General features: G+C 39.0%; 2 protein-coding genes across 5 annotated transcripts; both read left to right on the forward strand.

The window, feature by feature from the left end:
- Positions 1-925: 925 nt before the first annotated feature.
- Positions 926-7,387, forward strand: tdp1 (tyrosyl-DNA phosphodiesterase 1). Of its 2 annotated transcripts, none has more exons than XM_026294486.1 (16): positions 926-966; positions 1,428-2,039; positions 2,395-2,438; positions 2,527-2,582; positions 2,916-3,012; positions 3,334-3,368; positions 3,753-3,845; positions 3,990-4,160; positions 4,368-4,446; positions 4,702-4,878; positions 5,042-5,090; positions 5,225-5,291; positions 5,441-5,548; positions 6,046-6,148; positions 6,430-6,535; positions 7,167-7,387. In XM_026294486.1, exons 2-16 carry the CDS (start codon positions 1,430-1,432, stop codon positions 7,238-7,240), a joined length of 1,869 nt encoding a protein of 622 aa, XP_026150271.1. In that variant the 5' UTR covers positions 926-966; positions 1,428-1,429; the 3' UTR covers positions 7,241-7,387. The 2 variants fall into 2 exon arrangements, with proteins under 2 accessions (XP_026150271.1, XP_026150270.1); XM_026294485.1 differs by having other exon boundaries at positions 944-1,037.
- Positions 7,388-8,481: 1,094 nt separating this feature from the next.
- LOC113122516 (homeobox-containing protein 1-like) lies at positions 8,482-21,571 on the forward strand. Of its 3 annotated transcripts, none has more exons than XM_026293929.1 (10): positions 8,482-8,651; positions 12,706-13,209; positions 14,140-14,225; positions 14,324-14,434; positions 15,334-15,490; positions 15,639-15,721; positions 16,671-16,766; positions 17,135-17,229; positions 17,563-17,646; positions 17,804-21,571. In XM_026293929.1, exons 2-10 carry the CDS (start codon positions 12,707-12,709, stop codon positions 18,131-18,133), a joined length of 1,545 nt encoding a protein of 514 aa, XP_026149714.1. In that variant the 5' UTR covers positions 8,482-8,651; position 12,706; the 3' UTR covers positions 18,134-21,571. The 3 variants fall into 3 exon arrangements, with proteins under 3 accessions (XP_026149714.1, XP_026149715.1, XP_026149716.1); XM_026293930.1 differs by having other exon boundaries at positions 17,138-17,229; XM_026293931.1 differs by having other exon boundaries at positions 17,141-17,229.
- The last annotated feature ends 2,054 nt before the right edge of the window (positions 21,572-23,625 follow it).

The following is a 23,625-nucleotide window of genomic DNA, read 5'->3' on the forward strand; positions in this document are numbered from 1 at the left end:
TGATGTAGTAGTACTTGAATACTTGATGTAGTAGTACTTGAATACTTCCAGTTCTGCTACATCATACTTCTCCCTCACCACATTTTAGAGGAAACCAATATACTTATTTGGCCACTAAATTAAAATTACTAGTTTTTCATTGAGTTGTTGTTTTTCATTGGGTTAGTAGGACAAAATTAGAAAAGGCATTTCCTGCAGAAAATTCAAGTGAATGCTGAAAGCTGAAATGAGTTACTCAACATTGCTGAAAATGCTAGTGCCAGCTAATGTTCTGTATAATGGCACCTGCTTTACCGGTGGCAAATGTAGCAAACATATCAATTACAGCCAGTGAGATTTTTTTATAGAAAGATTAAAAATACTTGAGAAAAGGGAAAATATGTAAACGGGTGACAATCGGGTAAAATGGTAAAATACGGGAGAATCCTGGGAAAACGGGAGGGTTGACAGGTATGGGATGAAAGCAAAGAAAGCAGAGTGAGAAACTCAGCCCTTATTTCGTTAATAAAACAAAATAAAGTATAATCATACGACGTTTTTGGTCTCCAGTGGACAATGCACACGCCAGCCAGCAGTATAAGTCCTTCCAACTGTAAACACACCAGGTTATTCAAATTAGCTCCGTGTTTTCCAGCTATAACATTAAAGTGATGAATTATAGTCCAATAATATAACAGTGTACATTAATGTTGACGTACTATTGATGAGCTACTTGGTACAGCAAGTATATTTGGCTGCTTTGTTCGAATGTAAAATTTTGAATGTTGACTTTTATTTGTAACAGAGTATTTTCACATGAACTTTACGTTTTTTATTGTTCTGTTTTTTTTTTTATTGTTCTATTTTTTATTGTTTTTGTTTTGTTTTTTTAATCCCAACGACGTAGCAGCGGAACTATAAAAAGGGCAAAGCTTCGACCCGGACTCGTATTTCCAGTGCACCTGTTCCACTGTGGTTTGTTATGAGGTTTGTACAGCGATAGGAGTCTGTGTGTTTCCAGTATCGTTAACTTGGCTGCGGCTCACGTTTCTGACTCGGTAAAACGCATAGTGCGCTGGACCAGTTCATTATTTAAGCTCCTCTTATCTTATCACTTCTAGTTGTCGCTCCCTGCACAACCTGCACGATTTGTTGAGCTTGTACTGGCGCTGCGTGTCTGTTGTTTCTTCATCTTAAATAAACTAATGCAGCTGTGAGGGTTTTCTCTTCATAGCGTTTGAACATTTTGTGCCAACCCTCTTTATTTTCTGCACATCTGTATGCTTTCCGCCTGTTTCTGTGTTTGGCACCTAACCGTTTGTCTTCTATGATTTTATATACTTTGTCATTTTAGTCAAAGACAAAGCATTTAGCATTAAAAATAAAATCTATCTTTAGCAGGTTCCTGCTGTTCAGCTGACATTTGAATCCTCTGTATTTCTGGTCAGGTATGTCTCAGGGCAGTCAACACGGCAAGTGGACCATCTCCAGCAGTGATGACGATGATGAGGATCTTCCTCCTTCTGGGACTAAAACTAATAAGCCTCACCGACCTGCCAAAACCACAGGGGGCCAGGGGTCTGCCTCTCCCTTCAGCCTCAAACTGGAACCAGTATCAGCTACTGTGGAGGTGAAACCTGAACCAGATAAAACCCGAGTGTCCTCACTAGTCACTGTGTCTGAGGCCAGACAAGCAGCTGCAGTGAGCCAGTTAAATCCAGTGAAGTATCAAAGTAGTCCTTCGTTGGCTGGGAAGCGGAAGAAAGAGGTGTCAGACAGTTCCGGCTGGGCTCTGTCAGACACTGACGACGACGATGGAGAAGTAAAGGCGAATAGTCTCAGTAACTTACCAAACAGGGCGCCTTCTAGCCCTAAAACTAAAAAACTGAAGGTGGAAATCAAGCGTCCTCCCAGTCCCCATGGCAGACTGTACTATATTGATGAACCAGAGGACTTTTTTGAGTCCAGCATTCCTTGTCTTAACGACACCTACAGGTTTTACCTCAACAAAGTGACAGGGCTGGATAGGAAATATAACAGTGGAGCTCTGCACATCAAAGGTGAGAAGGGTCTATTTCTAATTTGGTGGAATTTGACATTTCATGGTAAAAAAAAACAAAAAACCCACAAATGATCATTTTAAGCCACTGGCTAAGGAGGTTACTAGTTTGAGTATATTTTAAAAAAGCCTCTGAGTCTAATCCCAGTACCCTGGTGTTTCTGATATTATTATAGGGGTGCAGAGTGACCCCTAGACACTGTCTAGTAGAATAAAGATGTTAATACATTGATTTTAGTTCCCCATGACTGTGGATTTTTTTTCCTACTGCTGATCCGCACTATTTGAAATCAGAGGAGTAAAGTCAGCATTTATCATCATTGTTGTGTACATATTATTTGTGTCTGTTAATCTAGACATCCTGTCCCCCTTATTTGGAACTCTGAAAGAATCTGTTCAGGTATGTAATCTACAAAAACAATTTTATGTTGTGTTTTTTATTATGTTTGGAGGGACCTTCAGCCATTAAAATCTTTCTTTCTTTCTAGTTTAACTACTGCTTTGATATTGAATGGATGGTGAAGCAGTATCCATCAGAGTTTAGGTAAGCTCTGCTTCTTCTTACCTACAGTCACATGATCACAAACATACTCATTTTTCTGATTAGAGTGGATCTGCATTCTGTAGTGTATTATGACTTGTATAATATGTTGATGTGCTACATGTGATTTTTCCTCATAGATTGGAGAAAGAAAAGTCTCTAGCAAGATTGAAGTGCAAGTTAGTGTAGTGTGAAATTCTGGTGCTAGCCATGAATTAGTTTATACGTTTATTTAAAGACGAGTGACTCAATTATACACTGCACTTATTTAGTTCAAGTAGAAAATGTGTTTTAGTGAAGAATTGCTATAATAAATATTTTGGGTTGTGTTTCCAGGGATCGCCCAGTTCTCATTGTTCATGGAGACAAGAGGGAGGCCAAGGCCCGGCTGGTCCAGCAAGCACAGCCCTTTCCACATGTGCGATTTTGCCAGGTACACATTTACTCAGTGTGATTTGGATAATGAAATACAAACTCTGTTGTCAGTTTATTAGGAACACCCAGCAAATAGTACAACACCCCTGAAATATGTCCTGTGTGATCATTTTCTGTTTGACTTGCTGTTGAACTGCACTGCACCATATAAACAGGTGTGTAGTAGTATTTGGCCTGCCCTCACTGATTTGAATGGGTTGGACAAAATAATAGAACCCCCAGTTATTATAATGTAATTGAGTTCAGTAGTGATACTGAGAAATGGCTGTTACTGAAACCTGTTCCTAACTAGATTAATGTGTGAGATTTTCTTTGACAGGCCAAGCTGGACATTGCTTTTGGAACTCACCACACGTAAGTGTTTCTGTTGCCATTTATACAGCAGACATTTTGACTCGTATCAGCGAGAGCAGATGTGTAATTTAAATAACATTGACAACAAGTACATTACATGTAGATCTACCAGTTCTGTTTCCTTGGTTTTGTGTGCTTCCTCACACTGGTTTATTGGGATTTAGCCAACATTAATTTTACTGAGATTTTCCTGCTATGACAAATCAACATGTGCTATGAATCAGATATATTTGTACTGTAGTAATAAACTCCTGTGCATTCTGAATGAAATTATTAAACATTGATCTGTTTTTTATATGCAGATGCATCGGTATTCCACATTTTAGAAGCAAAAAAGCTTTGTTTAAAATAGAAAGCATATAATTGGCATTTGTCTCTCTGCAGGAAGATGATGTTGCTGTGGTATGAGGAAGGCTTCAGAGTCATCATTCTGACCTCCAATCTCATCAGAGCTGACTGGTATCAGAAAACACAGGGGTGAGTCTGCCTGTTGTAGTTTCTTTGAACATTTATTTAACAAAGTGAAGGACAGTCTAAGTTGTGAAAGAAAACTGTTTCATATTTGTTGCACATTGAATTTTGCTTATGGAAATGCCCCTGGATCTGTTATTTCCAAACCAGAATGTGGATGAGCCCTCTGTTCCCACGGTTACCAAAGGGCAGTAGTGCAAGCGCAGGTGAGTCGCCCACCTTCTTTAAGAGGGACCTGCTAGAATACCTGGCCTCATACCGCGCACCTGAACTTGAGGAGTGGATCCAACGAATCAAAGAACACGACTTGTCAGAAACCAGGTAAACATACTGACATATGTGTGCATAGATACAGATGTAACACAAACCTTATACTAAAGTCTTGAGATTGAATGAGCTATAACTGTGACTTTTAGACCCCCCCAACACTATCATCTATACCAGTTTGTAATTAAATGATGGTTGTGTATTACTTCATGAATGTAAGCATCAGGATTACAGGTTTCCCTAATTTTATTCTCTTATCAGGGTATATTTGATCGGCTCGACCCCAGGCAGATATGTTGGTTCAGATATGGAGCGCTGGGGCCACCTGAGGCTGAGGAAGGTAAAGGCTTGCTTTTTTTTTTTTGTTTTCCCTCTTCTGGTTCCCTCAGGCCCCACTACACCCTTGCCAAACCTGCCACTAAGCAGTTATCCAAAACAGAAAAGTCAATAACTACCAGACGTTTCATTATGTTATTATAGTTTTGTGTAATATTTTCACAAAAGAGAGATGGACAGGCAGACATCAACACAGAACTTTTTATGTAGTTTTTAACTGTTATTTGTTCATCTCCTTTGTCTCTTCTTATCCTTCTAGCTGTTGTATGACCACACTGAGCCTATTCCTGGCGAGGAAAGGTGGCCTGTGATTGGCCAATTCTCCAGCATTGGCTCCATGGGACTGGATAAGACCAAATGGTTGGCAGGAGAATTTCAGCGCACCCTGACCACACTGGGAAAATCCTCTGTTCGCCCAGAACCCCCCATGCACCTGGTATGTTCCTCCACATGAATCTCAACAAAAATAGTACAAAGACACTGATCTCTTAGTTTTTTGGTTAATGCCGACATATGCTGACATATATCCAGTTTCAGAATTTAGGATTAGAGACAACTGAATTTCTAAAGTAAGTTGCTAATGGCTTGACATATTACAGCTGTATCCATCAGTAGAAGATGTGAGGACTAGTTTAGAAGGCTATCCAGGTGAGTGATGTTTTTTTTTTTTTTTTTTTTGCATATATATGATGATCACTTTTAAAATATTTATCAAAACTCTACTTACTATTTGGTGCCTGTTATCTGTTTGGTTGTCACATCTGACATTTTTTGTTCTCCAGCGGGAGGCTCTCTTCCCTACAGCATCCAGACAGCACAGAAGCAGCTCTGGCTTCACTCCTACTTTCAGTATGTTCACTACTCTTACTGCTCAGAATTCAATCCTAGTGTATTCATCATCGGTAGGTTACTCTGGATCCTGTCAGACAACTTCAACACAAACTGCAAGGTCTCATACATACAAATGTGTGTGTGTGTGTGCGTGTGTGTGTGTGTAGCCGTTGGAAGGCAGATACAACAGGAAGAAGTCACGCCATGCCACACATCAAGACGTATATGAGGGTGTCACCAGATTTCACTGAGCTTGCCTGGTTCCTTGTTACCAGGTGAATGTGCTGGCTTTATTTATTTATTTTTTAATTACCTGAACTTATTTCGTCTCTGTCTGTATATGTTATTTATAGTGGGTTTTTTTTAATATTACTTATTGCTGAAAGTGGTGTTGTTGCTATTAAAAGAACCATTCATATTTTTCCCAAAAGCAGACATTCATTTTATAATCTTTAAGATCAGATTTATTTTCATTAGTGTCCACTAAATTCCCAGTAATAGGCAAAAGCATTTGGACAGTTCTACATTTATTTGTTTATCAGACTTTACGTGTCTGTACATTAAATGTGAAATAAAATAATTGTAACTGTGTACCAGAGCTCATACCTCTTGTGCTGATTAAGAGCTGCCATTTAGACTGAGGCAGAGTCTGTCAATATGAGGAGTGGAGAGGTGATCATGCAAGGGAAGATAATGAAACACAAAAGACTAAAAATCTGATCGTGTCCTTATGTACACACAGCAGTACTAAAACGAGTTTGTGTGATTTTAGTGCCAACCTGTCCAAGGCAGCATGGGGTGCACTTGAGAAGAACAACACTCAGATGATGGTTCGTTCATATGAGCTGGGAGTCCTCTACGTGCCTTCTACCTTTGTAAGAACACCACATATGGACAAACAGTAGCTCTATGCTAATATGTCTGACTGTTGGAGGGACAATGCCTGCAGTGTGAACTTGAGTTTAAACGTGTCTTGATTGGCGTGCACAGTAAAAAAAAAAAAAAAAAAAGTCATCTAGGACACACCTCTGAGCAATTCCATAGTGAAAACATATGAATGACAAAGCAGAGAAAAAGAATTATATGTTTTGAATAACAGAACTCCAAATGGTATAGAAGTCTATGTGTTTATGTGGCCTGATGGTTGTCTTTCTAGAACATGAAGACCTTCCCTGTTCACAAAAATCCATTCCCTGTCTCCTCCTCGTCTCTCGGTTTCCCTGTGCCCTTTGACCTTCCCCCTACATGCTACTCTGCAAAAGGTACAGGAATATGTTTTTTCATTTACATATGTGTATGAAATCTGCTGTATGTATCTGTATTGACTGGATTGTTCAATGTCTCTGGTACTCTCTCATTTTTCATTTGACTGCATCCTAACTGCAGTTTATGGGTCAGAATACCACACAGTCTGTAAAAATGCTATTTGTCCTAATGTTTTGTGGTAAGGGTAAAGTAGAAAATTGTTTTCCCAGTCTGCCAAGTTCAACTTCAGAATCCAACTGAATACTGTGGTCAGTTAAACCCAGGCTGCCCCATGTGCAAACTGCAGCTCTGGGCTTCAACCCAGCTCCAGTGCAAAATCACGGGTGATGTCAGACCTCGTTCCATCTGTTTGATATACTGTGTATGGTTAAACCTTGAGCACAGCACATTTAGTTTAAACTGCATTTACAGTTCCATCAATAGAAATTTAGTTGAATGCTGGAACATTAAGCAAATGAGTTTATACTGAAATCACAGATGTGCTTTAAACTGCAGCTTCTGAGGATGTAAAGAGGTAAAAGACAACACATTTAAACTATTGGCTGAGCTCATAGTGGCAGACACTCTAGGTTTTAATAGTTAAACAAAATGTCTTTTTAATTTACTGACCCCTGTCTGTGTTTTCAGATCGGCCTTGGATCTGGAACATTTCGTATAGCCAGGCTCCTGACACACATGGTAACATCTGGGTTCCCTCCTGAATAAATACCCTGTACCTCTAATACTTCAAAACTGCTGTCTGTACTGTTTCTAAGTGTGAGTTTTCCATAAGATTCATTTTTTATATTTTATACTGTACTGTAGAACCACGTTTTCTATCAGTAAATAAAATATATTTACATCGTTCAGTTGTAATGTTATCTACTGACATTGCGCCAGGTTTTGAATGTGAAAGGACATGCCTCCTAGGATTCGATTATCCAAATTGATTTAATCTTATTGAGAATAGGATTCCACTGAGATTAATTAAATTTGTTCACATCAGGCCTGTACAGCAAGGTACCACAACATAGAAAAACAATGTACTATAAGTCTTTACATTAGTGGTGTTTCAGTGAATTTTTAATTTATATTTTCCTGGGGTCACATCTTGGTTCACCTGAGTTAACTTAAAATGACAGTTTAACCCAGGTGATCCCTTTCAAATCAAATTCCAAGATGTTTATTTGCTCTAAATATAGTACTTCAACAGTGTTAGTTAATGAATATCTGCATGAAGTGTGAATGTCATCCAGGGTGGTAATTGGCCTTAATAAATTTCAAACCTAAAAAGTGTGTACATTGTCTGCAAAGACCATGTTCTGTGACATGCACCAGCACATATTGCATGGGTGCAGCGGTTTTAAGCCTTGACTGTCAGGACCCACAGCGTGCTCTCCCAAGTGTACATTAGTCACTGACTAGGCAGCTTCAGTCAAACCAGCAGGGCTCTGTATAATGAGCACCGCTTCCACTGACAGGGCCGGACCTGCGTTTCTTCTGGTCCTGGGACATCGTTGGCATTCTGAGCAAAGACTTTGCACCTGAAGAGTTAAAATTAGTTATATGTAGTAACTCTTCTGTCACAGGATCACAACCAAGTGTTCAGTCCAGTGGTAGTAACATCAGCAGGTTGGCCTTTTTAACTTTTTTTTTTTTTTTTAATTTTGGTGAGAGGAACTCGTGGGTACGCAGGTGTGTTTATATGTTAAAAGAGTCAACTAAATGTTTACATTATAAATTAATTTTAACATAAAATAATGAATTACTTTAATCATAGTGAAACCAGTGGATCTAAATAGTTGAAAAGTCTCCTGAGAATATAAAAATATAAATGGAAAAACATGTGATTCATGGGTGTATATCTGTGCCCAGGTGTACCTAATAAACTGAAAAGTCTGTGTACTGTAAGTTCTATGTACTACAAATCCCGTCGTTCCTTGCGTCAGTGTGTCAACATGGCGCCTGTCTGCCGGACAAAAGGCGAATCTGTCTGACGGCGGATTGAAACCCAATTAGAAACAGAGGAGACATTTTGGGAAAACTGTCAGTGCCCGTGTGTCCTGGCCCTCCACCGCAGCACATATATGGTAAAATAAACGTCTGTGGAGGCTCGGAGACTGGAATATTAAGGTAAGTTACGATCTGCAGCTCCAACTACTGTTGTCTGCAAACGGTCCTGGGAGCCCGATGCATTTCCTTTTCTCTGGATGGTGATAACTGAAAACTCCTTAGAAATTTCGGCTGTGTTGCGGGGTTTTACTTGGAGGTTAACGTTCGCAACACTTAGCCAAAAAAAGTCAGTGTCCTATTCGGCGTGCACGGCAATCACTGCGAAACGCTTAATCCAACACAATCTCAACTTTTTCACCTTTGTGCACAGTGTGTTTTAGTGATGTGATAATTGCGGCGAACAACAGGCAAGCCATCAGGTAACTGTACCTATTTGTTGTCTTAGGATTGTTTTGGTTTATAAAATATATGCCGAACTGAGGAGGAGTTCTTCCTGATCAATTAAACATCGTGGGATTTACTCGAGCGACAATAGTTATTTTCGAGGACCAGTGCAAAAATAAATTCGCCCTTTTTTTTTTCAACGCAATTCGGCATTAAAGTCCGTATTTAAAGAAAACACTGAATCGGGTCTACTGTGACATCTGGGGACAGCGGAGTTATTTCTGTGGCCACATTATTGATCTGATCTGTATTATATTTATTTGCTTTTTAATTTTTGATTTCATGGCCAGTTGAGGAGTTGCCCAGAGTTGTATTTAAATGACTTCTGTCTGTATGCTCAGCTGACACATCTGCAGGCAGGTTTACAGTTGATGCCACGTGTGGTTAAGATGTTAGGCAGGTTACTGGGTTCAGGAATAGAAGTACAGTTTATCTTTAACATTCAGGACAAGGCTTTAATGTCATGCTCCAGGACAATCCAGGATTGTGTGAGTTTGAAGGGCACATTGTGAGTCAGACTGTTACAGTATCAGCTACACTGTTTGTGACCTCTGTGTGTGTGTGTGTGTGTGTGTGTGTGCATGCATGTGCATGCATGTGTGTTTTGATGGGTGCCCATACTCCCTACACACACTTTGTCTGCTGCTTGTTGCTGCTTAGTGCCTGCACCACTTGAATTCTGGTCCCTCTGTCCCTACATACACACATCCCAGCCTCACATCATCGCTCACACTGCTGGTTTGCTGCCACTCCACTAAATCTGACACTTAGAAATTTCACCATGTAATATTAATTATTATGTCTTCTGATCTAGTTCTGGCTTTTTTTTTTTCTTGATGCTTTCTCTGCTGTATAACTATAAGATAAAATATGACCTGCTTTGATAAAGTGACCTTGTCCCAAGTATACTATTATTATGTCATTACTAAAGTGTGTATGCCTGCTGCTAAGTCATGGTTAATGTATTATAGCTATTGTGAGAAAGTTGAGTGACTGCCAACTAAAGGGCTGGATCATTATCCCATATGCAGTATATGAGAGAAAATGAAGGCAGGTAGCCAGTGTTGAAAACGTATAAGCTCTTTTCTTGCCTTGATACCCTTTGTCGTTGGGGAGGGATCATACACTGCAGTGTGCTACGATGGATAAAGTTCTGTTTGCCTCTGGTCACATCGTGTCATTGTGCATCCAAAGCTTCTGTGTCTTCTGACAATCGTAGTCCCTTTTTAAAAGGAGGCTGGTTTGCTGATATTAAATGTCATGCATGTTTTTGCCTTGTGGCATGTGGCTGTACTGAAAATTTTCACTCTGCTCTTTGTTGCTGTCAAATGTGTAGCAAAGTGCGTTGATCGTGCCCTCATGTCCCGAGGCATTTGCACATCTACCTCTTTTTTTAATTTCGTGTTTACATTGTTTGTATGTTTGTTTCTGTCTGACTCTTTAGTCAAGAATTGTATTATTTATTCTATAGCACATATGTGCACACGACAAGTGGTAAAATGTCATCCTGAAATAAATAGTACCTCACTTATTAAAGCTTTGGGTCACAAAAACTCTGCTTCATAATTGATCAAAACTATTAAATGTTTTGGTTGGATGACAAACAATCATAGAGTACAAGAAAGAAAGACTTATCTTTATGGTTTTTGAATTTCCACTGCTCTGTCTTAGTTTAACAAATGCGGGATGTGTCCATAGAATCAGTGGACACACCCTGCACCCCACACCCCAGTCTGTGTTATTCCTGCTGTCTTTTAACAAATCCAGCTGTTTTGCTTGGAGGTACAGTTTACCTTTCTCCTTACACATATTGCTGAAGATGTTAAGAAAACTTTAAGGGAGAGCTCAGCTGTCTGTAGAGTTAAAGCCTTTGTACTCAGCACTTCTTGTGGCCACTTCGCTGGGTTTCAAATAGACATGGCTTCAGTGGACTTTTACAGAGGTGTGGTCTTATTTGAACCTGCAAATTGCACTTAAATATATCTTGTTTTTTTTTTTTGTTTTTTTTGATCATTCTATATTTTTTAAATATACACAGGCCTGTTGTGGTTCTCATAGACTATGGGTCTTGCAAGTAGAGCAAAAACCAAACCTCATCATTATAAAAATGGAAGAGGTTTGCAGCCAAGACTCATCTAGAGCCCAGCTCAGACATTACAAGTTATTTGGGGGGTGCCTGTCATGGATTGGCCAGGAAACTTTGCTGCATGTCATTCATCATATTTGTCTTCCTCAATTGTCACAGCTGACATCCAAAATAAGTATATTTAGAAGATGTTCCTATTGTTAAAAGCTGATATTGATTAAGAATGAATGAATGTTTCCTATACTTTGACTTTCTTTCCTAACCCACTATGGTCCAGATGCTGTCTTTCTGTATGTTTTGAATTTGTGTTGTGCTAAAAGGAAAACTAGTCTTGTAGTTTTGTTATTACAGTAATACATGCAGACCAGAGATACTGGGTGTAAATACTTCAAATTAAACAGTTAATGTGCAACAAAAGGACTCAGTATTTTTATAATCTGTTATTATGAAATTAAACCAAAATTGCCAAGATAATCATTTTGCCATAAATTAGCAGTCCTGTATTGATCCAGTGTATCAGTCAAACTTTATACAGTATGACTCATCCTCTGCAGCAGAGGGAGAAAATATGGTGCTTGTCTGCCTGAGATGTAAATTTTCCTTGGCATTCTTCCAAAGACACTCACACACACACACACACACACACACACACACACACACACGCACACACACACGGATACACCCTCGCCTTCTTTCCCTTTATAAGTGTTGACATGTCTGCTGACTTTGATTCTCTGCTCTAGCCTGTTTTTCTTCTCAGCATTAGAAAAGCATCAGGCCAGATGTGTTGTCCCATTTTTCCATTTATCTTCACCACTTACTCTCTTTCTTTCTCTGTTCAGTTTGACTATTATTCCAACAGTTTTTGGAAACACACCCACTATAATTAAAGTCTTATTTAATATGCAGTAATACATGTCATATCTGGATATCAGCTGCTGATCTCTGCTGTCATGACTGTACTTCTGTTTTGCTCTCTCTTTGGTGGTGCTTTTTGGGAACGTAAGACACAATGGCAAGAGCAAGGTCACTAATCAAAAGTTACAAATGTAATAAAACCCTTACAGTTATAGTTCCCAAGATTTTCATTGTATTAGACGCAATATTAAATACTATTTATGGCCACCATCTTCTGAAACAACTGTGAACACGTGAATTTGTCTTCTTTAATTTCCTCTTTTCCATGTGTAGTAGATTTTATTGTTCATGCTGGTTCAAAGTATGCATCCACACACCAGGGATTTACAGAAAGCAATCTGTACATGCACTGGATGTCATGTGGAAGCTAAAAGCTGGTGCATTCCCACATTTAAGCCAGTGCAGAAAACTACTACTTTGCAGTACTTAGTTGTATATTATATGCTGGATAGCACTGTCATCGTTAGTCTGCATATGAAAACATGATACAACTAATTCTTTTATTTGTTCCTACCCCTCAGTGATTGATATGTTATTTCAAACCAAACTGTGACCTGTAGGATTAACATTAACTTATTAACACCAGTATGAACATGAGTTCCCAAACCAATAAGGTGTAAAACCCCATTTTCTGGATTATAAATTAAAATTGATTTTACTTTAGATTTTTTTTTTCCTTTTCTTGAAGCTGATTCTTAAGCTGTTAGTTGTTATGTTTTCCTGCAGGATGTTCCAGCAGTGTGAAGAGCCTCGTTTTACCATCGAGCAGATCGACCTCCTCCAGAGGCTCCGGAGGACGGGGATCACCCAGAAAGAGGTCCTCCACGCCCTGGACACACTGGACCACCTGGACCGGCAGCATGGACACAAGCTTACACATAAACCTTCCTACATACCTCCCTCGTCTTCCTTGTCTTCTTCCAGCACAGCCGCCGCCTCTTCCTCCATGACTTCTGCCGCCACTCAGACGAGTTTCCCTGACAACCAACTCTCACTGTCGCCTAATAACAACTTTGGCACCACCTCCCCACCTCTGCCAGTTCCAGTTACCTCTCCTGTTGTCATGACGGGAGTAGCTCAGAACGGTCTAGTTGCTGTCACCAATGGGAAGCTGTCACCCCCTCGGTTTCCTCTGGGTGTGGTTAGTGGCAGTGTCACAGCAGCAGGCTACGGGTTTGAAACCAGTGAAGAGGACATAGATGTTGATGACAAGGTGGAGGACTTAATGAGGTAAGACCAGACTAGAATTTTTTGTCTGCTTAACTTCCCTATTTTCTGATAAAGAGCATGAAAGTGAAAAATACATTCAGGGACTCTCACCTGTTGCTAACCTCAGTTATTAGTAACATTATGAACCAAGAGGAAAGGGTGACAAAGAAACCGTAAATAAACTTCTGTTCTGTTTGACAAACTCAATGCAACATGCATTTACAATGTTTCTCTAACCTACTACACAACCTAACCTTGTTGTTGACATTATTAAAGACCGACAGAACTCGGAGCTGTCATATTACAAGCACATTCTATATGGTTTGCCACAACCATGAGAATAATAAATATTCATAATGACATCATGGCTATAAACATGATTAATGTGGTTTTTGAACACTGATGCTGAATTGTACTGAGCTCTGTTGCAGCAGTTTCAAATGAATTGGCTTCCTTGTGTTTGGGCTTTGGCTAAAAATAAATTCTATTAAATGGACAGGATTTGTAATTACCTTCACATCTGGAACATGCTGGAGATCATTTCACCATAGAGCAGGTGTTAAAATAAAAAGCCTGATGGAGCTTATAGCACATAGTGAATTTGAATAAGATGTCAGAATTACTGCCTACATAACCTTTCACACACACACACACACATATACACATATACACATACACACCTATACACAGACCCTCAGTGCCTCTCATCTGTGGGCTGCAGCCAGACAGCTGCAATCAGAGTGGTATTGATTTTACAGTGTGTCGAGATTAAATCAAACCAAAAGAGCTCAGAATATTACAGCAAAAGAATCTGGTCTCCAATTCCTTCACAGATTCAGCGGCAATAACCACTGCCATCTGGTTGTCTTGTGCACCATGTTTTAGTAAGATTGCTGAGGATCTAGGTATTTGTTATATTTTGTGTAAACAGTAGATTCTCTCTGCTTGTAGGAGGGACAGTGCTGTGATCAAAGAGGAGATTAAGTCTTTCCTGGCCAACAGGCGGATCTCCCAGGCTGTGGTCGCTCAGGTAACAGGTGAGAATCAATTTCATCTGTACTTTAAACAGGGTCAGTAAATCACTACCAGAAGAACACATACCTCACTCCTGCTCTTCCTCGTCGTCTTCCTTCAGGGATCAGTCAGAGTCGGATCTCCCACTGGCTCCTTCAGCAGGGATCGGACCTCAGCGAACAGAAGAAACGAGCCTTCTTCCGCTGGTACCAGCTGGAGAAGACCAACCCTGGTAACACCCCTGTCCACCACCAGGCCCACATCTCCCGCATAACCCTGATTTCTTACACTGAAAAATCCTGTTTTTAAAAAAAAGGCACAAAAAGTTTTCCCATAAACAGTGGGTAGCATTTAGACTTCTACTAAAAGAGGACAATTACTACTGTAACATGATGAGACAAGGTAATCAGTCAAAGTATGGTTTCTATGGACAGTGTATGTATGATTTGGACCATCATCGCCTCCTTTTTTCCCTCATATACGAGGGCAGAAAAATAATTTTGTACCTCAGCTCATTGTTATTCTTAGCTGTGCCTGCAATCTTGGGCTAAAAAGATGAGAATTACTTTTCAGTTATAATTTAGCTTCCAGGTATTTGGAGAGTTGTAGATAAAAGTTGTAACCAAGTCTTTAAAAAGAAAAAGAAAGCTGCATGCATTTGCATTTTTATGAGCATCTTGTCTCTCATTAAAGCAATAAAAAAAACTGCAAACTGTTTTCCTGAACAATGACTACACAGTGTTAGTTTGAGACCAGCATGGTGGAATGTACATTATAAAAACATCAGTACAGTTTAGTTTGAATTGTTCTCTCTCTTCACTTCAAAAAAAAAAAACAAACAAACAAAAAAAAAGACTTGCATGATGCGTTAATAAGAAGCTCTTGAGTTGAGTTTGGTTCATTGGCTCGGTGCTCTAAAGTATTTTGACATCAGGATGTAACAGGTCACTGTTGTCCCCATGACCTTGACAATGATGTGCAGTGTGTGATATTCTGTTATGATAAGCCAGACATATTTTTAAGGAGTAACATTGAATAGAAACATGCTCAAATGTGGTGAAATCCATCCCACTGGATAACATGCTGACCTGATCTGCTATTTTTAATGCTCTCTGGTGTTTCTGTCTTCAGGTGCCACGTTGGCCATGCGAGCAGCCCCATTGGCTTTGGACGACATGATGGACTGGCAGCAAGCCCCACCCCAGTTTGGCCCAGTCCCCGGTGGCTTTCGACTTCGGCGAGGCAGCCGATTCACCTGGAGGAAGGAGTGTCTGGCCGTTATGGAAAGGTGAGGAGGAGAAGGTAGTGAGCTGTCAGAGGGAAATCTATCTATATATTATTGATATTCAACAGGAGTAATTGAGGTGATGTGTCATTTTTAATTAACTTTGTGAAAAATAACATAGAATGTGTGTGTTGTGTGTTTGTCTATGCAGCTACTTTATTGATAACCAGTACCCTGATGAGGCGAAGAGAGAGGAGATTGCCACTGCCTGCAATGCTGTCATTCAGAAACCAGGTAGGTCAAACAAGGGCTGAATGACTGTTCCACAGTCCATAGTTGCTGGGGAAATCCTTAACAACATAGTGCTTAAAAAATAAAAAATAGTTTAGTTCAATTTTTCTTGCATAAGGAGTAAACTGTCACTAAGCACACTGAGTGCAGAGTGAGAGATCACTGGCTCTGCATTTGAAGAAAGGCATCCTTGAGGGGAGTTTCAACCATCTGTCAAAATAAGTCACAAGATAGGGTTAAACAGTGGTCAACCATCTATTAAGATAAGTCACAAGATAGGGTTAAACAGTGGTTAACCATTTGACAGACACAGAATGGGGTTAAACAGGGTCAACCAGTTGTCAGGCACTGACAGCGAGAAGCTGCCTGCAGCAATGTTCTCAGAAATTACAGAATGTACACTTACAGGAAACTAAGTGTAGGATTATATGTAAACAGTTGTATCATAATGAAAAGCAAAAAGAATAAAACATTTTTCTAACAATAGTAATATTGGTATTGGTATTTACGTAGATGTGACTGGATATGAAATATATCCTATTCAGTAATTACTGAGGAGGTGTGAATGAGGATTAATGATATGCTTGACATTGAGGGCATAAGGGAAATACGATCATGCTTTCAAAATCAAGCTAGTAAATAGATACACATTTTCTTTTTTGGTTAATGTGGTAGTTACATGTGGTTGTATACATTTGCAGAATCAATGCACAAGATAACTAAAAGCATCACTACAAGACAAATACTTAAATATATCAGATGCAATACAATGTATTGCAGCATTGACTCTATTTTTAAGCTAACCTGTGTGAGGGGGAAAAAAACAAAACAAAACTAATTATCTGTCAGTTGCTTGAATAAGTCAGAGCCAACCACAGGGAGATGAATGTAAAGACAGAGAGCAGCTGCTCAGTAGCTGTGGATGTGATGTCTGTGTTTGTGTGTGTTACAGGAAAGAAGCTGTCTGATTTGGAAAGAGTCACATCTCTGAAGGTCTACAACTGGTTTGCCAATCGTCGCAAAGACATCAAGAGGCGCGCTAACATTGGTAATATCTACGTCTGTGTGTGTGTGTGTGTGTGTGAGTGTGAGAACGATAGTAGATGTTTTTGCAGGTACATATATATATACCATGTTATTTCCTAAGACGTTTATATCCACTTATAATGTACAGTAAATAAATCAGCAAAGTACTTTCATTCTTCAGCATTCAATCTCGACCAACTGAATGTGTATCGCAGAACCAATCCTGCTCATCACAAACGCTATTGTAGAATTTCACACACTCAGGCCTTTGTGTTGGTACCAGGATGTTGTCTGAATTCCTTCGTTCTTACTAAGTGTGACCGTTCGCTTGCATCTGAGTGTGTTGTTGATTGCGGTCGATATGCTATGATGAAGTTTGTGTTTTTGAAGAAGCAGCCATCCTAGAGAGTCACGGCATTGAGGTTCAGAGTCCAGGAGGTCAGTCCAACAGTGACGAGGTGGATGGCAACGACTTCCCCGACCAGGTACACGACGGTAAACACACCTGAACACTGCTTAACACACACACACACGGCCTCCGTTAGAGGCGCTCAGTGACAATAGCACACCACTACATGTGCCCTGAACAGTAAATAGACTTGGTTGAAACATTACAAAATCTACTTGGTTTTGTTTCCTGCTTACGCAACCTGTTTATTCCTGTTCATCTCCTATATTTAAACTGACATTCAGTAATAGGATAAGCATTTTCTCTAACATTATACACAAGTAGATGTAAAGTCAACAGCCAGATGTCACAGTCTCCCTACAGCAGAATGATCTGTTTGTTGAATGAAATTTGTGCTGCTCTGTCTTAGGGTTGTGAGGTGTCCTTATTTGACAAGAGGGCTTCAGGCAGGCAGTTTGGTTTCAGTCGAGCTGATCTCTCCTCTCCGACCCAGGTACAGCCTGACTACACACACTGTATTTATCAAAAAGTTTTGGTCTCAGAATAAAAGACAATGATAGATTCACAGGAGAAACTTTGAATTCTGATATCCACATTTTCACTAATTATACCCCTTTTTGTTTTTTTTTGTTTTTTTTATCCTTGCTCAGGTTCCCACTCTGCTTCCCAGCTGGTTTCCCGCCCTGGGGAGGGGAGGCTTGTCTGCACAGAGAGGCACTTCTTTGATTGGCCGCTCCCTCGCGACAGGCGCAGGTACTCAGGCAGAAGGTTTAAGATTGACAGGTGTCTCCTGGTCTCCACCCTCCCCTTCCCTCCAGGATGAACCCAGCATTCACAGCGCACTGTCTGAGTCCCAGGACCCAGTCGTCTCAGGGAAGACGGCTGCTGACCACAGTAACCAAGCTCTAGCCAATCAGGTGGATGGGGAAGGGTGCAGTATGGGTAATGACATCAAGACGGAAACGCTAGAGGATGACTGAAGGGGCTGGTGCATATTGGAGTTGTCGGAGGGATGATTAGAACAGGTGTGTTAATATGCAAGCAGATTTTATAGGAATGTAATATGTGGGGAAAAAAGACCAAAAGTCGTGTAAACTCCAACCCTCAGATACCTCCCAACCCTACCTCCAACCACCAACCTGCTCTGCTACGCTCTTTCAGGCGTTACTAGTATAACAATGAAAATGATATTGTACTTTTATTAAAGTCCTCCTCAGCAGACTGTGGAAGATTTAAAATGTGTAAATAAAACAAGTCAAACATGAAAGAGAAAAATGATAAATTACTTAATTACAACAGTAAAAACATACAGAAATGGAAAATGCATATAGCAATGTGTGTTGATTTCCACTTTGTTGACTTGGTTTTATTAAGGCATTCCAAATCTTCTACTGACAGACAGTAACAGGACATGATGCATTGTGCAGATTTTCATGAAAAACTGCATTTTCACAGCAGGACGACACTGTATTTGACAAGGGGTTCAAATAGTTTCAGGGTCTTGCACTGTGATCACAACTGAACAGCCTCAAAAACTAAATACGTGAATTTAAAGGTTTAGTTAAGTTTTAAAATTATGTAGCACATTTCATCACAGTTTATATTTTTAATCTTTGCTGTTGATTCCTTCCAGTGAGAAGAACAGCAGAATAAGCTTAGTTTTCGTTTAAAAAAAGATCAAGTTCACAGTACGTTCATAATATTTTTCTGAGATTAAGATGATTTTAAAATTGAGAAACAGATCCACTCCTCCATCCCCTGCCACGATAAAATAAGCTCAACATATGGAAACAAAGAAAGGCCATAATAATTAAACAGCTAGGTACCTAATTACGAAATGAATACATCACCATACTTACTGTTAAAGTAAATGGGCCCAACCACAGAAAATATTGCACTGAAATATTTTATTTTGAAAGCAAATTATTTTTTTTTGTTCATACTTTTATTTTTTCTGAAATTTGTTGGCTGAAATCCCCCAATTCAAAATAAGCTTCTTTCTTTTTTGCAGAAAATTATTGAATTTGAGCAACTTGAAACATCAACACCTGTTTTAAAGGTTCAGTGTGTAATTTGTAGAGCGATCTATTAGCAGAAATGCAATACATTATAAATATGTTGTCATATCATACCAACCACTATTAACCACCCAATAATCTTAGAATGAAATGTACAGTAGTGCCAGAAATTTTTCATTTTACGCATTCTACTTTTTTTGGGGGGCTCTAAATTATATCTCTAGATGGTCCTCTAGATAAAAAATTTCACTGCTATGAATTCAGTGGTATTAGTAAAAATCAAAGCTCACAGTTAGATCCTCAGTTGGTTCTAAGATTTGCGTGTAGATCCTTATGGCCTCTTTGTTTCTGTCATATACATTTCATAATTACAAAAATACTCAAAACATAAAAAACATAAATGTCAAAAGTAATAAACTGTTGACAGATTTGTATAAAAACTACAAACCTGGAGGTCCAGGTGCCTGAGTATTATTCATTCATGTCAAGTTACCTGATGGGTGATGAGGCAATGAATGATCACTGTGAGATAATATATAATCAATACTGATCAGTCAGCCGGGTGGGATTCAGCAGTGTAATAAAACTGTTTAGATACTGCAGATTAAAATCTAAAGTGCATACATATATATATACTAATTGTATATGTGTGCACAAAGTATACTCCCGTACGTATATATACAGTATACTATATAGAATGCAAGGGTATATGTGCCCTAGTCCATTTCTATTTACAATATATAGATATATTAGCTTCATATAAGAGAAATTATCAGTATGAGTCTTGTTGGTGAAAGGTGAGTGAAGCATTAGCCAAAGTATTAAGTTTAAAGTCAGTGTATTTTCTGAGTGTGTGGTAGTCACGGGTTGGAACTATATATTAGAAAGATGCTAATCAAAGACGCATCAAATGTGTCAAATCATTGAAAGCTGATTGGAGAATTTTTTCCTTTTTAGTGTTTGTGCTCGATATGCCATGTGTTCTAAACACTTACTGTCATGTTTATCTTGTCGTTTCATTTTAAATGACACTTTATTAGATCAGTACCATGGTGCTTAGAGTCTTTGCTGTTTAAACATTTCATTTTTCAGTATGAGTGACAGAGAGAAAACTGATTGGGGAAACTGTCTTCCTCAGAAAACTAATAGTTCACCTTGAGAGAGTTTTTTTTTTTTTTTGTTTTGTTTTTTTATTGTTTTTTTTTTTTTTAAACAGCCACCACAGCACCAAGCATTCAAGATTCAGTCAAATCAAGAAATAGTTATACCACTAACAGCCATTGTTGAAGTCCAGCTGTTTGCATTTATGCTAATCTCCACTATGAATTATTAAAAGGCAGTTTCTGCCGACTTCTCTGTAGAAGTAGATACTTCACTATAGTGTTTATCAGGAACATTGTGCTCTACTGTGATACACTCCACTATAGAATGCACTGTATTTATTTTTTCCAAAACAGGTTACGTTGTGTGTAACTTACATTAGCGTCATGATTTGATTTTTCCTAGAGGTCGCACAACAACCTGTAAATAGCATTGACATATTATAAAGTTTTAAAGTTGACTAATGTGTTTGAAAAAAGTCACCTAATTACACAGACCCAACATTAGCATTAACTTAGAATTGTATTTCTAGACATTTGGCATCTTTAGGTGCAATATTCTCTATTTGGTCTTTTTGGTTCTTGGCATGGAACAATTTATTGGCTAAACCAAAAAATTGATGAGAGCAGCTTTAATCCCTAATGAGAGTTTTCCCTTGATGCTGAAAATTAAGTGTTTATATTCGGTGGCTGATCACTGCTGATAAACAGACTCTAAAATCTGTCACACATTGAATGTAGCTTCCCCCTCTTCTGCATTAGCATAGTCAGCTGCTTACATCTCAGTGTGACACAGTAACAAGTGACACTAACAAAAAAACTTACCTCTGGTTAAAAAGTAAAAACATTTGGAGTGCAGGATTGCATGGTGCAGAAAACCCAAATCCCTATTAACACACACACACACACACACACACACACAAACACTCGCACATTGCTGAGCTATAATATATCAGCTTTGATTCAACTACACAAAATCATTTCACAGTTTGTCCAGCACATGTAATGTACTGTTTGTTTTAAGTTGAAGTGCCTTATTTTGTTTTGCAGTGTATTAGCACAGGATCAGTGCATGAGGAGGGACTTCTACAATGGCTTTACATTCGTCAGTGGATCAGTACTAATATGTGAGGAAGCTAAACACGTGATGTTGTGTAACAGCCAACACCAAAGTGGCTTCATTCAAACTGGTTCATTGTTGTTTATCATCAGGTGCTTCACAAGCTAAGCTAAGGCTAAAGCTACTAGTTCAGAGTTAAAAACTCGACCCAGATACCTCACTGCCCCCCCCCCCCCCCCCCCCCCCCCAAGTAACAGTATAAGCTACACACCACTGGTTCCTCCACAGCTGCTTCAATGTGAATCAAAGATTAAACTGTTCAGAGTGATGGCAAACTGTGACGAGGCTGAAATGTCAGTATCCTTTTAAAAGGGAAATTTGCTCTCAACTCAAACCAATAAATACTAGTAAATACTGGTAAATGGAAATTTCACTCCAAATATGATGGATTCATTCATTCTTGTGCTTCCACCAGAATCCATTAAGTCCTTGTAAAATATTTTTCTGGTCATTGTGGTGGAATCCTAACGCAACTCTTCAGTGTTTGTTTCAGACTCAATGTCTGGAAAAATGTATGTTTTGTGGTGGAATGTCTCTTTAAGTGTAAGACAGCAGAGCTGTCCTGTGTGTCTTTGCTTTAAGCTTTTAAAAAACTCTGAGGCGTCATTAATCACTTACGTAGCTTTCTGTGATTAGTTTGAATTATTTACACCAAAAATCAAAATAGGCTATCCCACTAAGGGTTTTTTTTTTTTTTTTTACCTTTTAATCTGCTAAGCAGAAGCCTTTCTGAAGTGAATGGATTAATTTAAGACAATATGCTGTTTTGAGATTATTTCAGGATTTTGAAGTTGCTATGAAGCAGCAAACTGATTTAGCCACTACAAAGCCAAGACATCTGAAAACAACAACAAAAAAAAAGGGAAAAAAAATGAAAACCATAAACCAAACTGAAAACAACAAAATGTGAACAAAGAACAGAAATCCACCATAAGACACAAACATAACTGTTACAGACCTTCTGAAGAATGAAAGTGTAAGTGAGACTGTGGTCTTAGTTTTGTGTACAATAGTTATTTTGCATTCACGCCCTCTTCCTGCCTTATTTGTTGACCATGGTCTGTAGGTGGGTTTTCATCCACCTGTTTTATGTAGAGTGTGATGCTTAGACAGAAAAAAAGCAACAGAAACACATTTGACAAAAATGAACAAATAGAAAATACTTTTTTTCCCCCATCATTTTGATTTTTCTAATTCTAATTCATCCTGTTTCTTCTGCAGTAGGTTAAACTTACCGATTGGAAGATTGGTGCCACCAGCTGCTTATTTCAACTTGTTAAGATGAAATATTTTCCTAAAATTGAGAAAAAAAACCCACTATTGAATTAGTCTGTAGTGAATCTTAACATGACCCCTAGGACCCACTAACAGGGCCAAAATTTAATATAGAAATAAGCCAAAATAACTATTTGATATAAATTATGATTTCATGACCACAATCTCACAGTCTTTATGGTTGTTTCCTATGTAGAAGGTTCCTTCTTGTTAATTGGTCTTGGTTTTTGTACCTGACTACATTTTATTTTAGTTTTTGACCTCAAAAACTTTCTGTGCCTCAAAATGTTTAAGTTAGGTTGAAGTAAAAATGCATAAAAACAATAATGCCACTTTCCCCCTGCGGCACAGAAAAGCCTTTGGTCTTCTGGTTTTCAGCGCTGTGTCAGGCTGTTCATGTGCACTTTGTTTTTGACAGTAGTGACGGCGTCACGTTTTGTCTTTTTGTTGGTTAAAATGCAGTTGGACCATCTGCCTTCAGTCCTCTGTTGCCTTGTGCTGGTTTTGGTCAAAATGATGAACATGCTTCATTGGTTCTTCACAGGAACGAAGCAGCTGACGATTCAGATCAGATCCTGTTTTATAGCAGGCATTACCTGTACACTCCTGGGATTGACCATTTCTTGATCATGTTTGTCTTTCTCATTATTGTCTCACCCTCTGGTGATATTCCTGTTCCTCAATATAGATAATCCAGTAAATATTTGTCTTAATACTGCTTTGATCTGAGATACTTGCGTTGGCACTTGGTTGACAGAATTAGGCTGCAGGTCGATGAGGTTGCTAACAGGGTTGTCTAGATCTACAGTCTCAATGGAGTAAGCGCCAGAGATCTGGTGTCGTGGTGGTTTCAGTTCATGCCTCAGGACTGAATGTAAATTATATATTCTGTTATCCTTCTAGCCAACTCGATATTGTGAACACATGAAATGTAGAATTGCATTTGAAGAGTTATAGTC

Source organism: Mastacembelus armatus, chromosome 3, assembly GCF_900324485.2.
Source record: "Mastacembelus armatus chromosome 3, fMasArm1.2, whole genome shotgun sequence".
Lineage (NCBI taxonomy): Eukaryota > Metazoa > Chordata > Actinopteri > Synbranchiformes > Mastacembelidae > Mastacembelus > Mastacembelus armatus.

Excerpts from the sequence above, each read along its gene's own strand:
- tdp1 (XM_026294486.1), top strand. The coding sequence starts at position 1,430 with ATGTCTCAGGGCAGTCAACACGGCAAGTGGACCATCTCCAGCAGTGAT. Across the intron at positions 4,879-5,041 it reads CAGAACCCCCCATGCACCTG|CTGTATCCATCAGTAGAAGA; the intron begins GTATGTTCCTCC and ends GACATATTACAG. Across the intron at positions 5,292-5,440 it reads TGGCTTCACTCCTACTTTCA|CCGTTGGAAGGCAGATACAA; the intron begins GTATGTTCACTA and ends GTGTGTGTGTAG.
- LOC113122516 (XM_026293929.1), top strand. The coding sequence starts at position 12,707 with ATGTTCCAGCAGTGTGAAGAGCCTCGTTTTACCATCGAGCAGATCGAC. Across the intron at positions 14,435-15,333 it reads GCTGGAGAAGACCAACCCTG|GTGCCACGTTGGCCATGCGA; the intron begins GTAACACCCCTG and ends TTCTGTCTTCAG. Across the intron at positions 17,230-17,562 it reads GCAACGACTTCCCCGACCAG|GGTTGTGAGGTGTCCTTATT; the intron begins GTACACGACGGT and ends GCTCTGTCTTAG.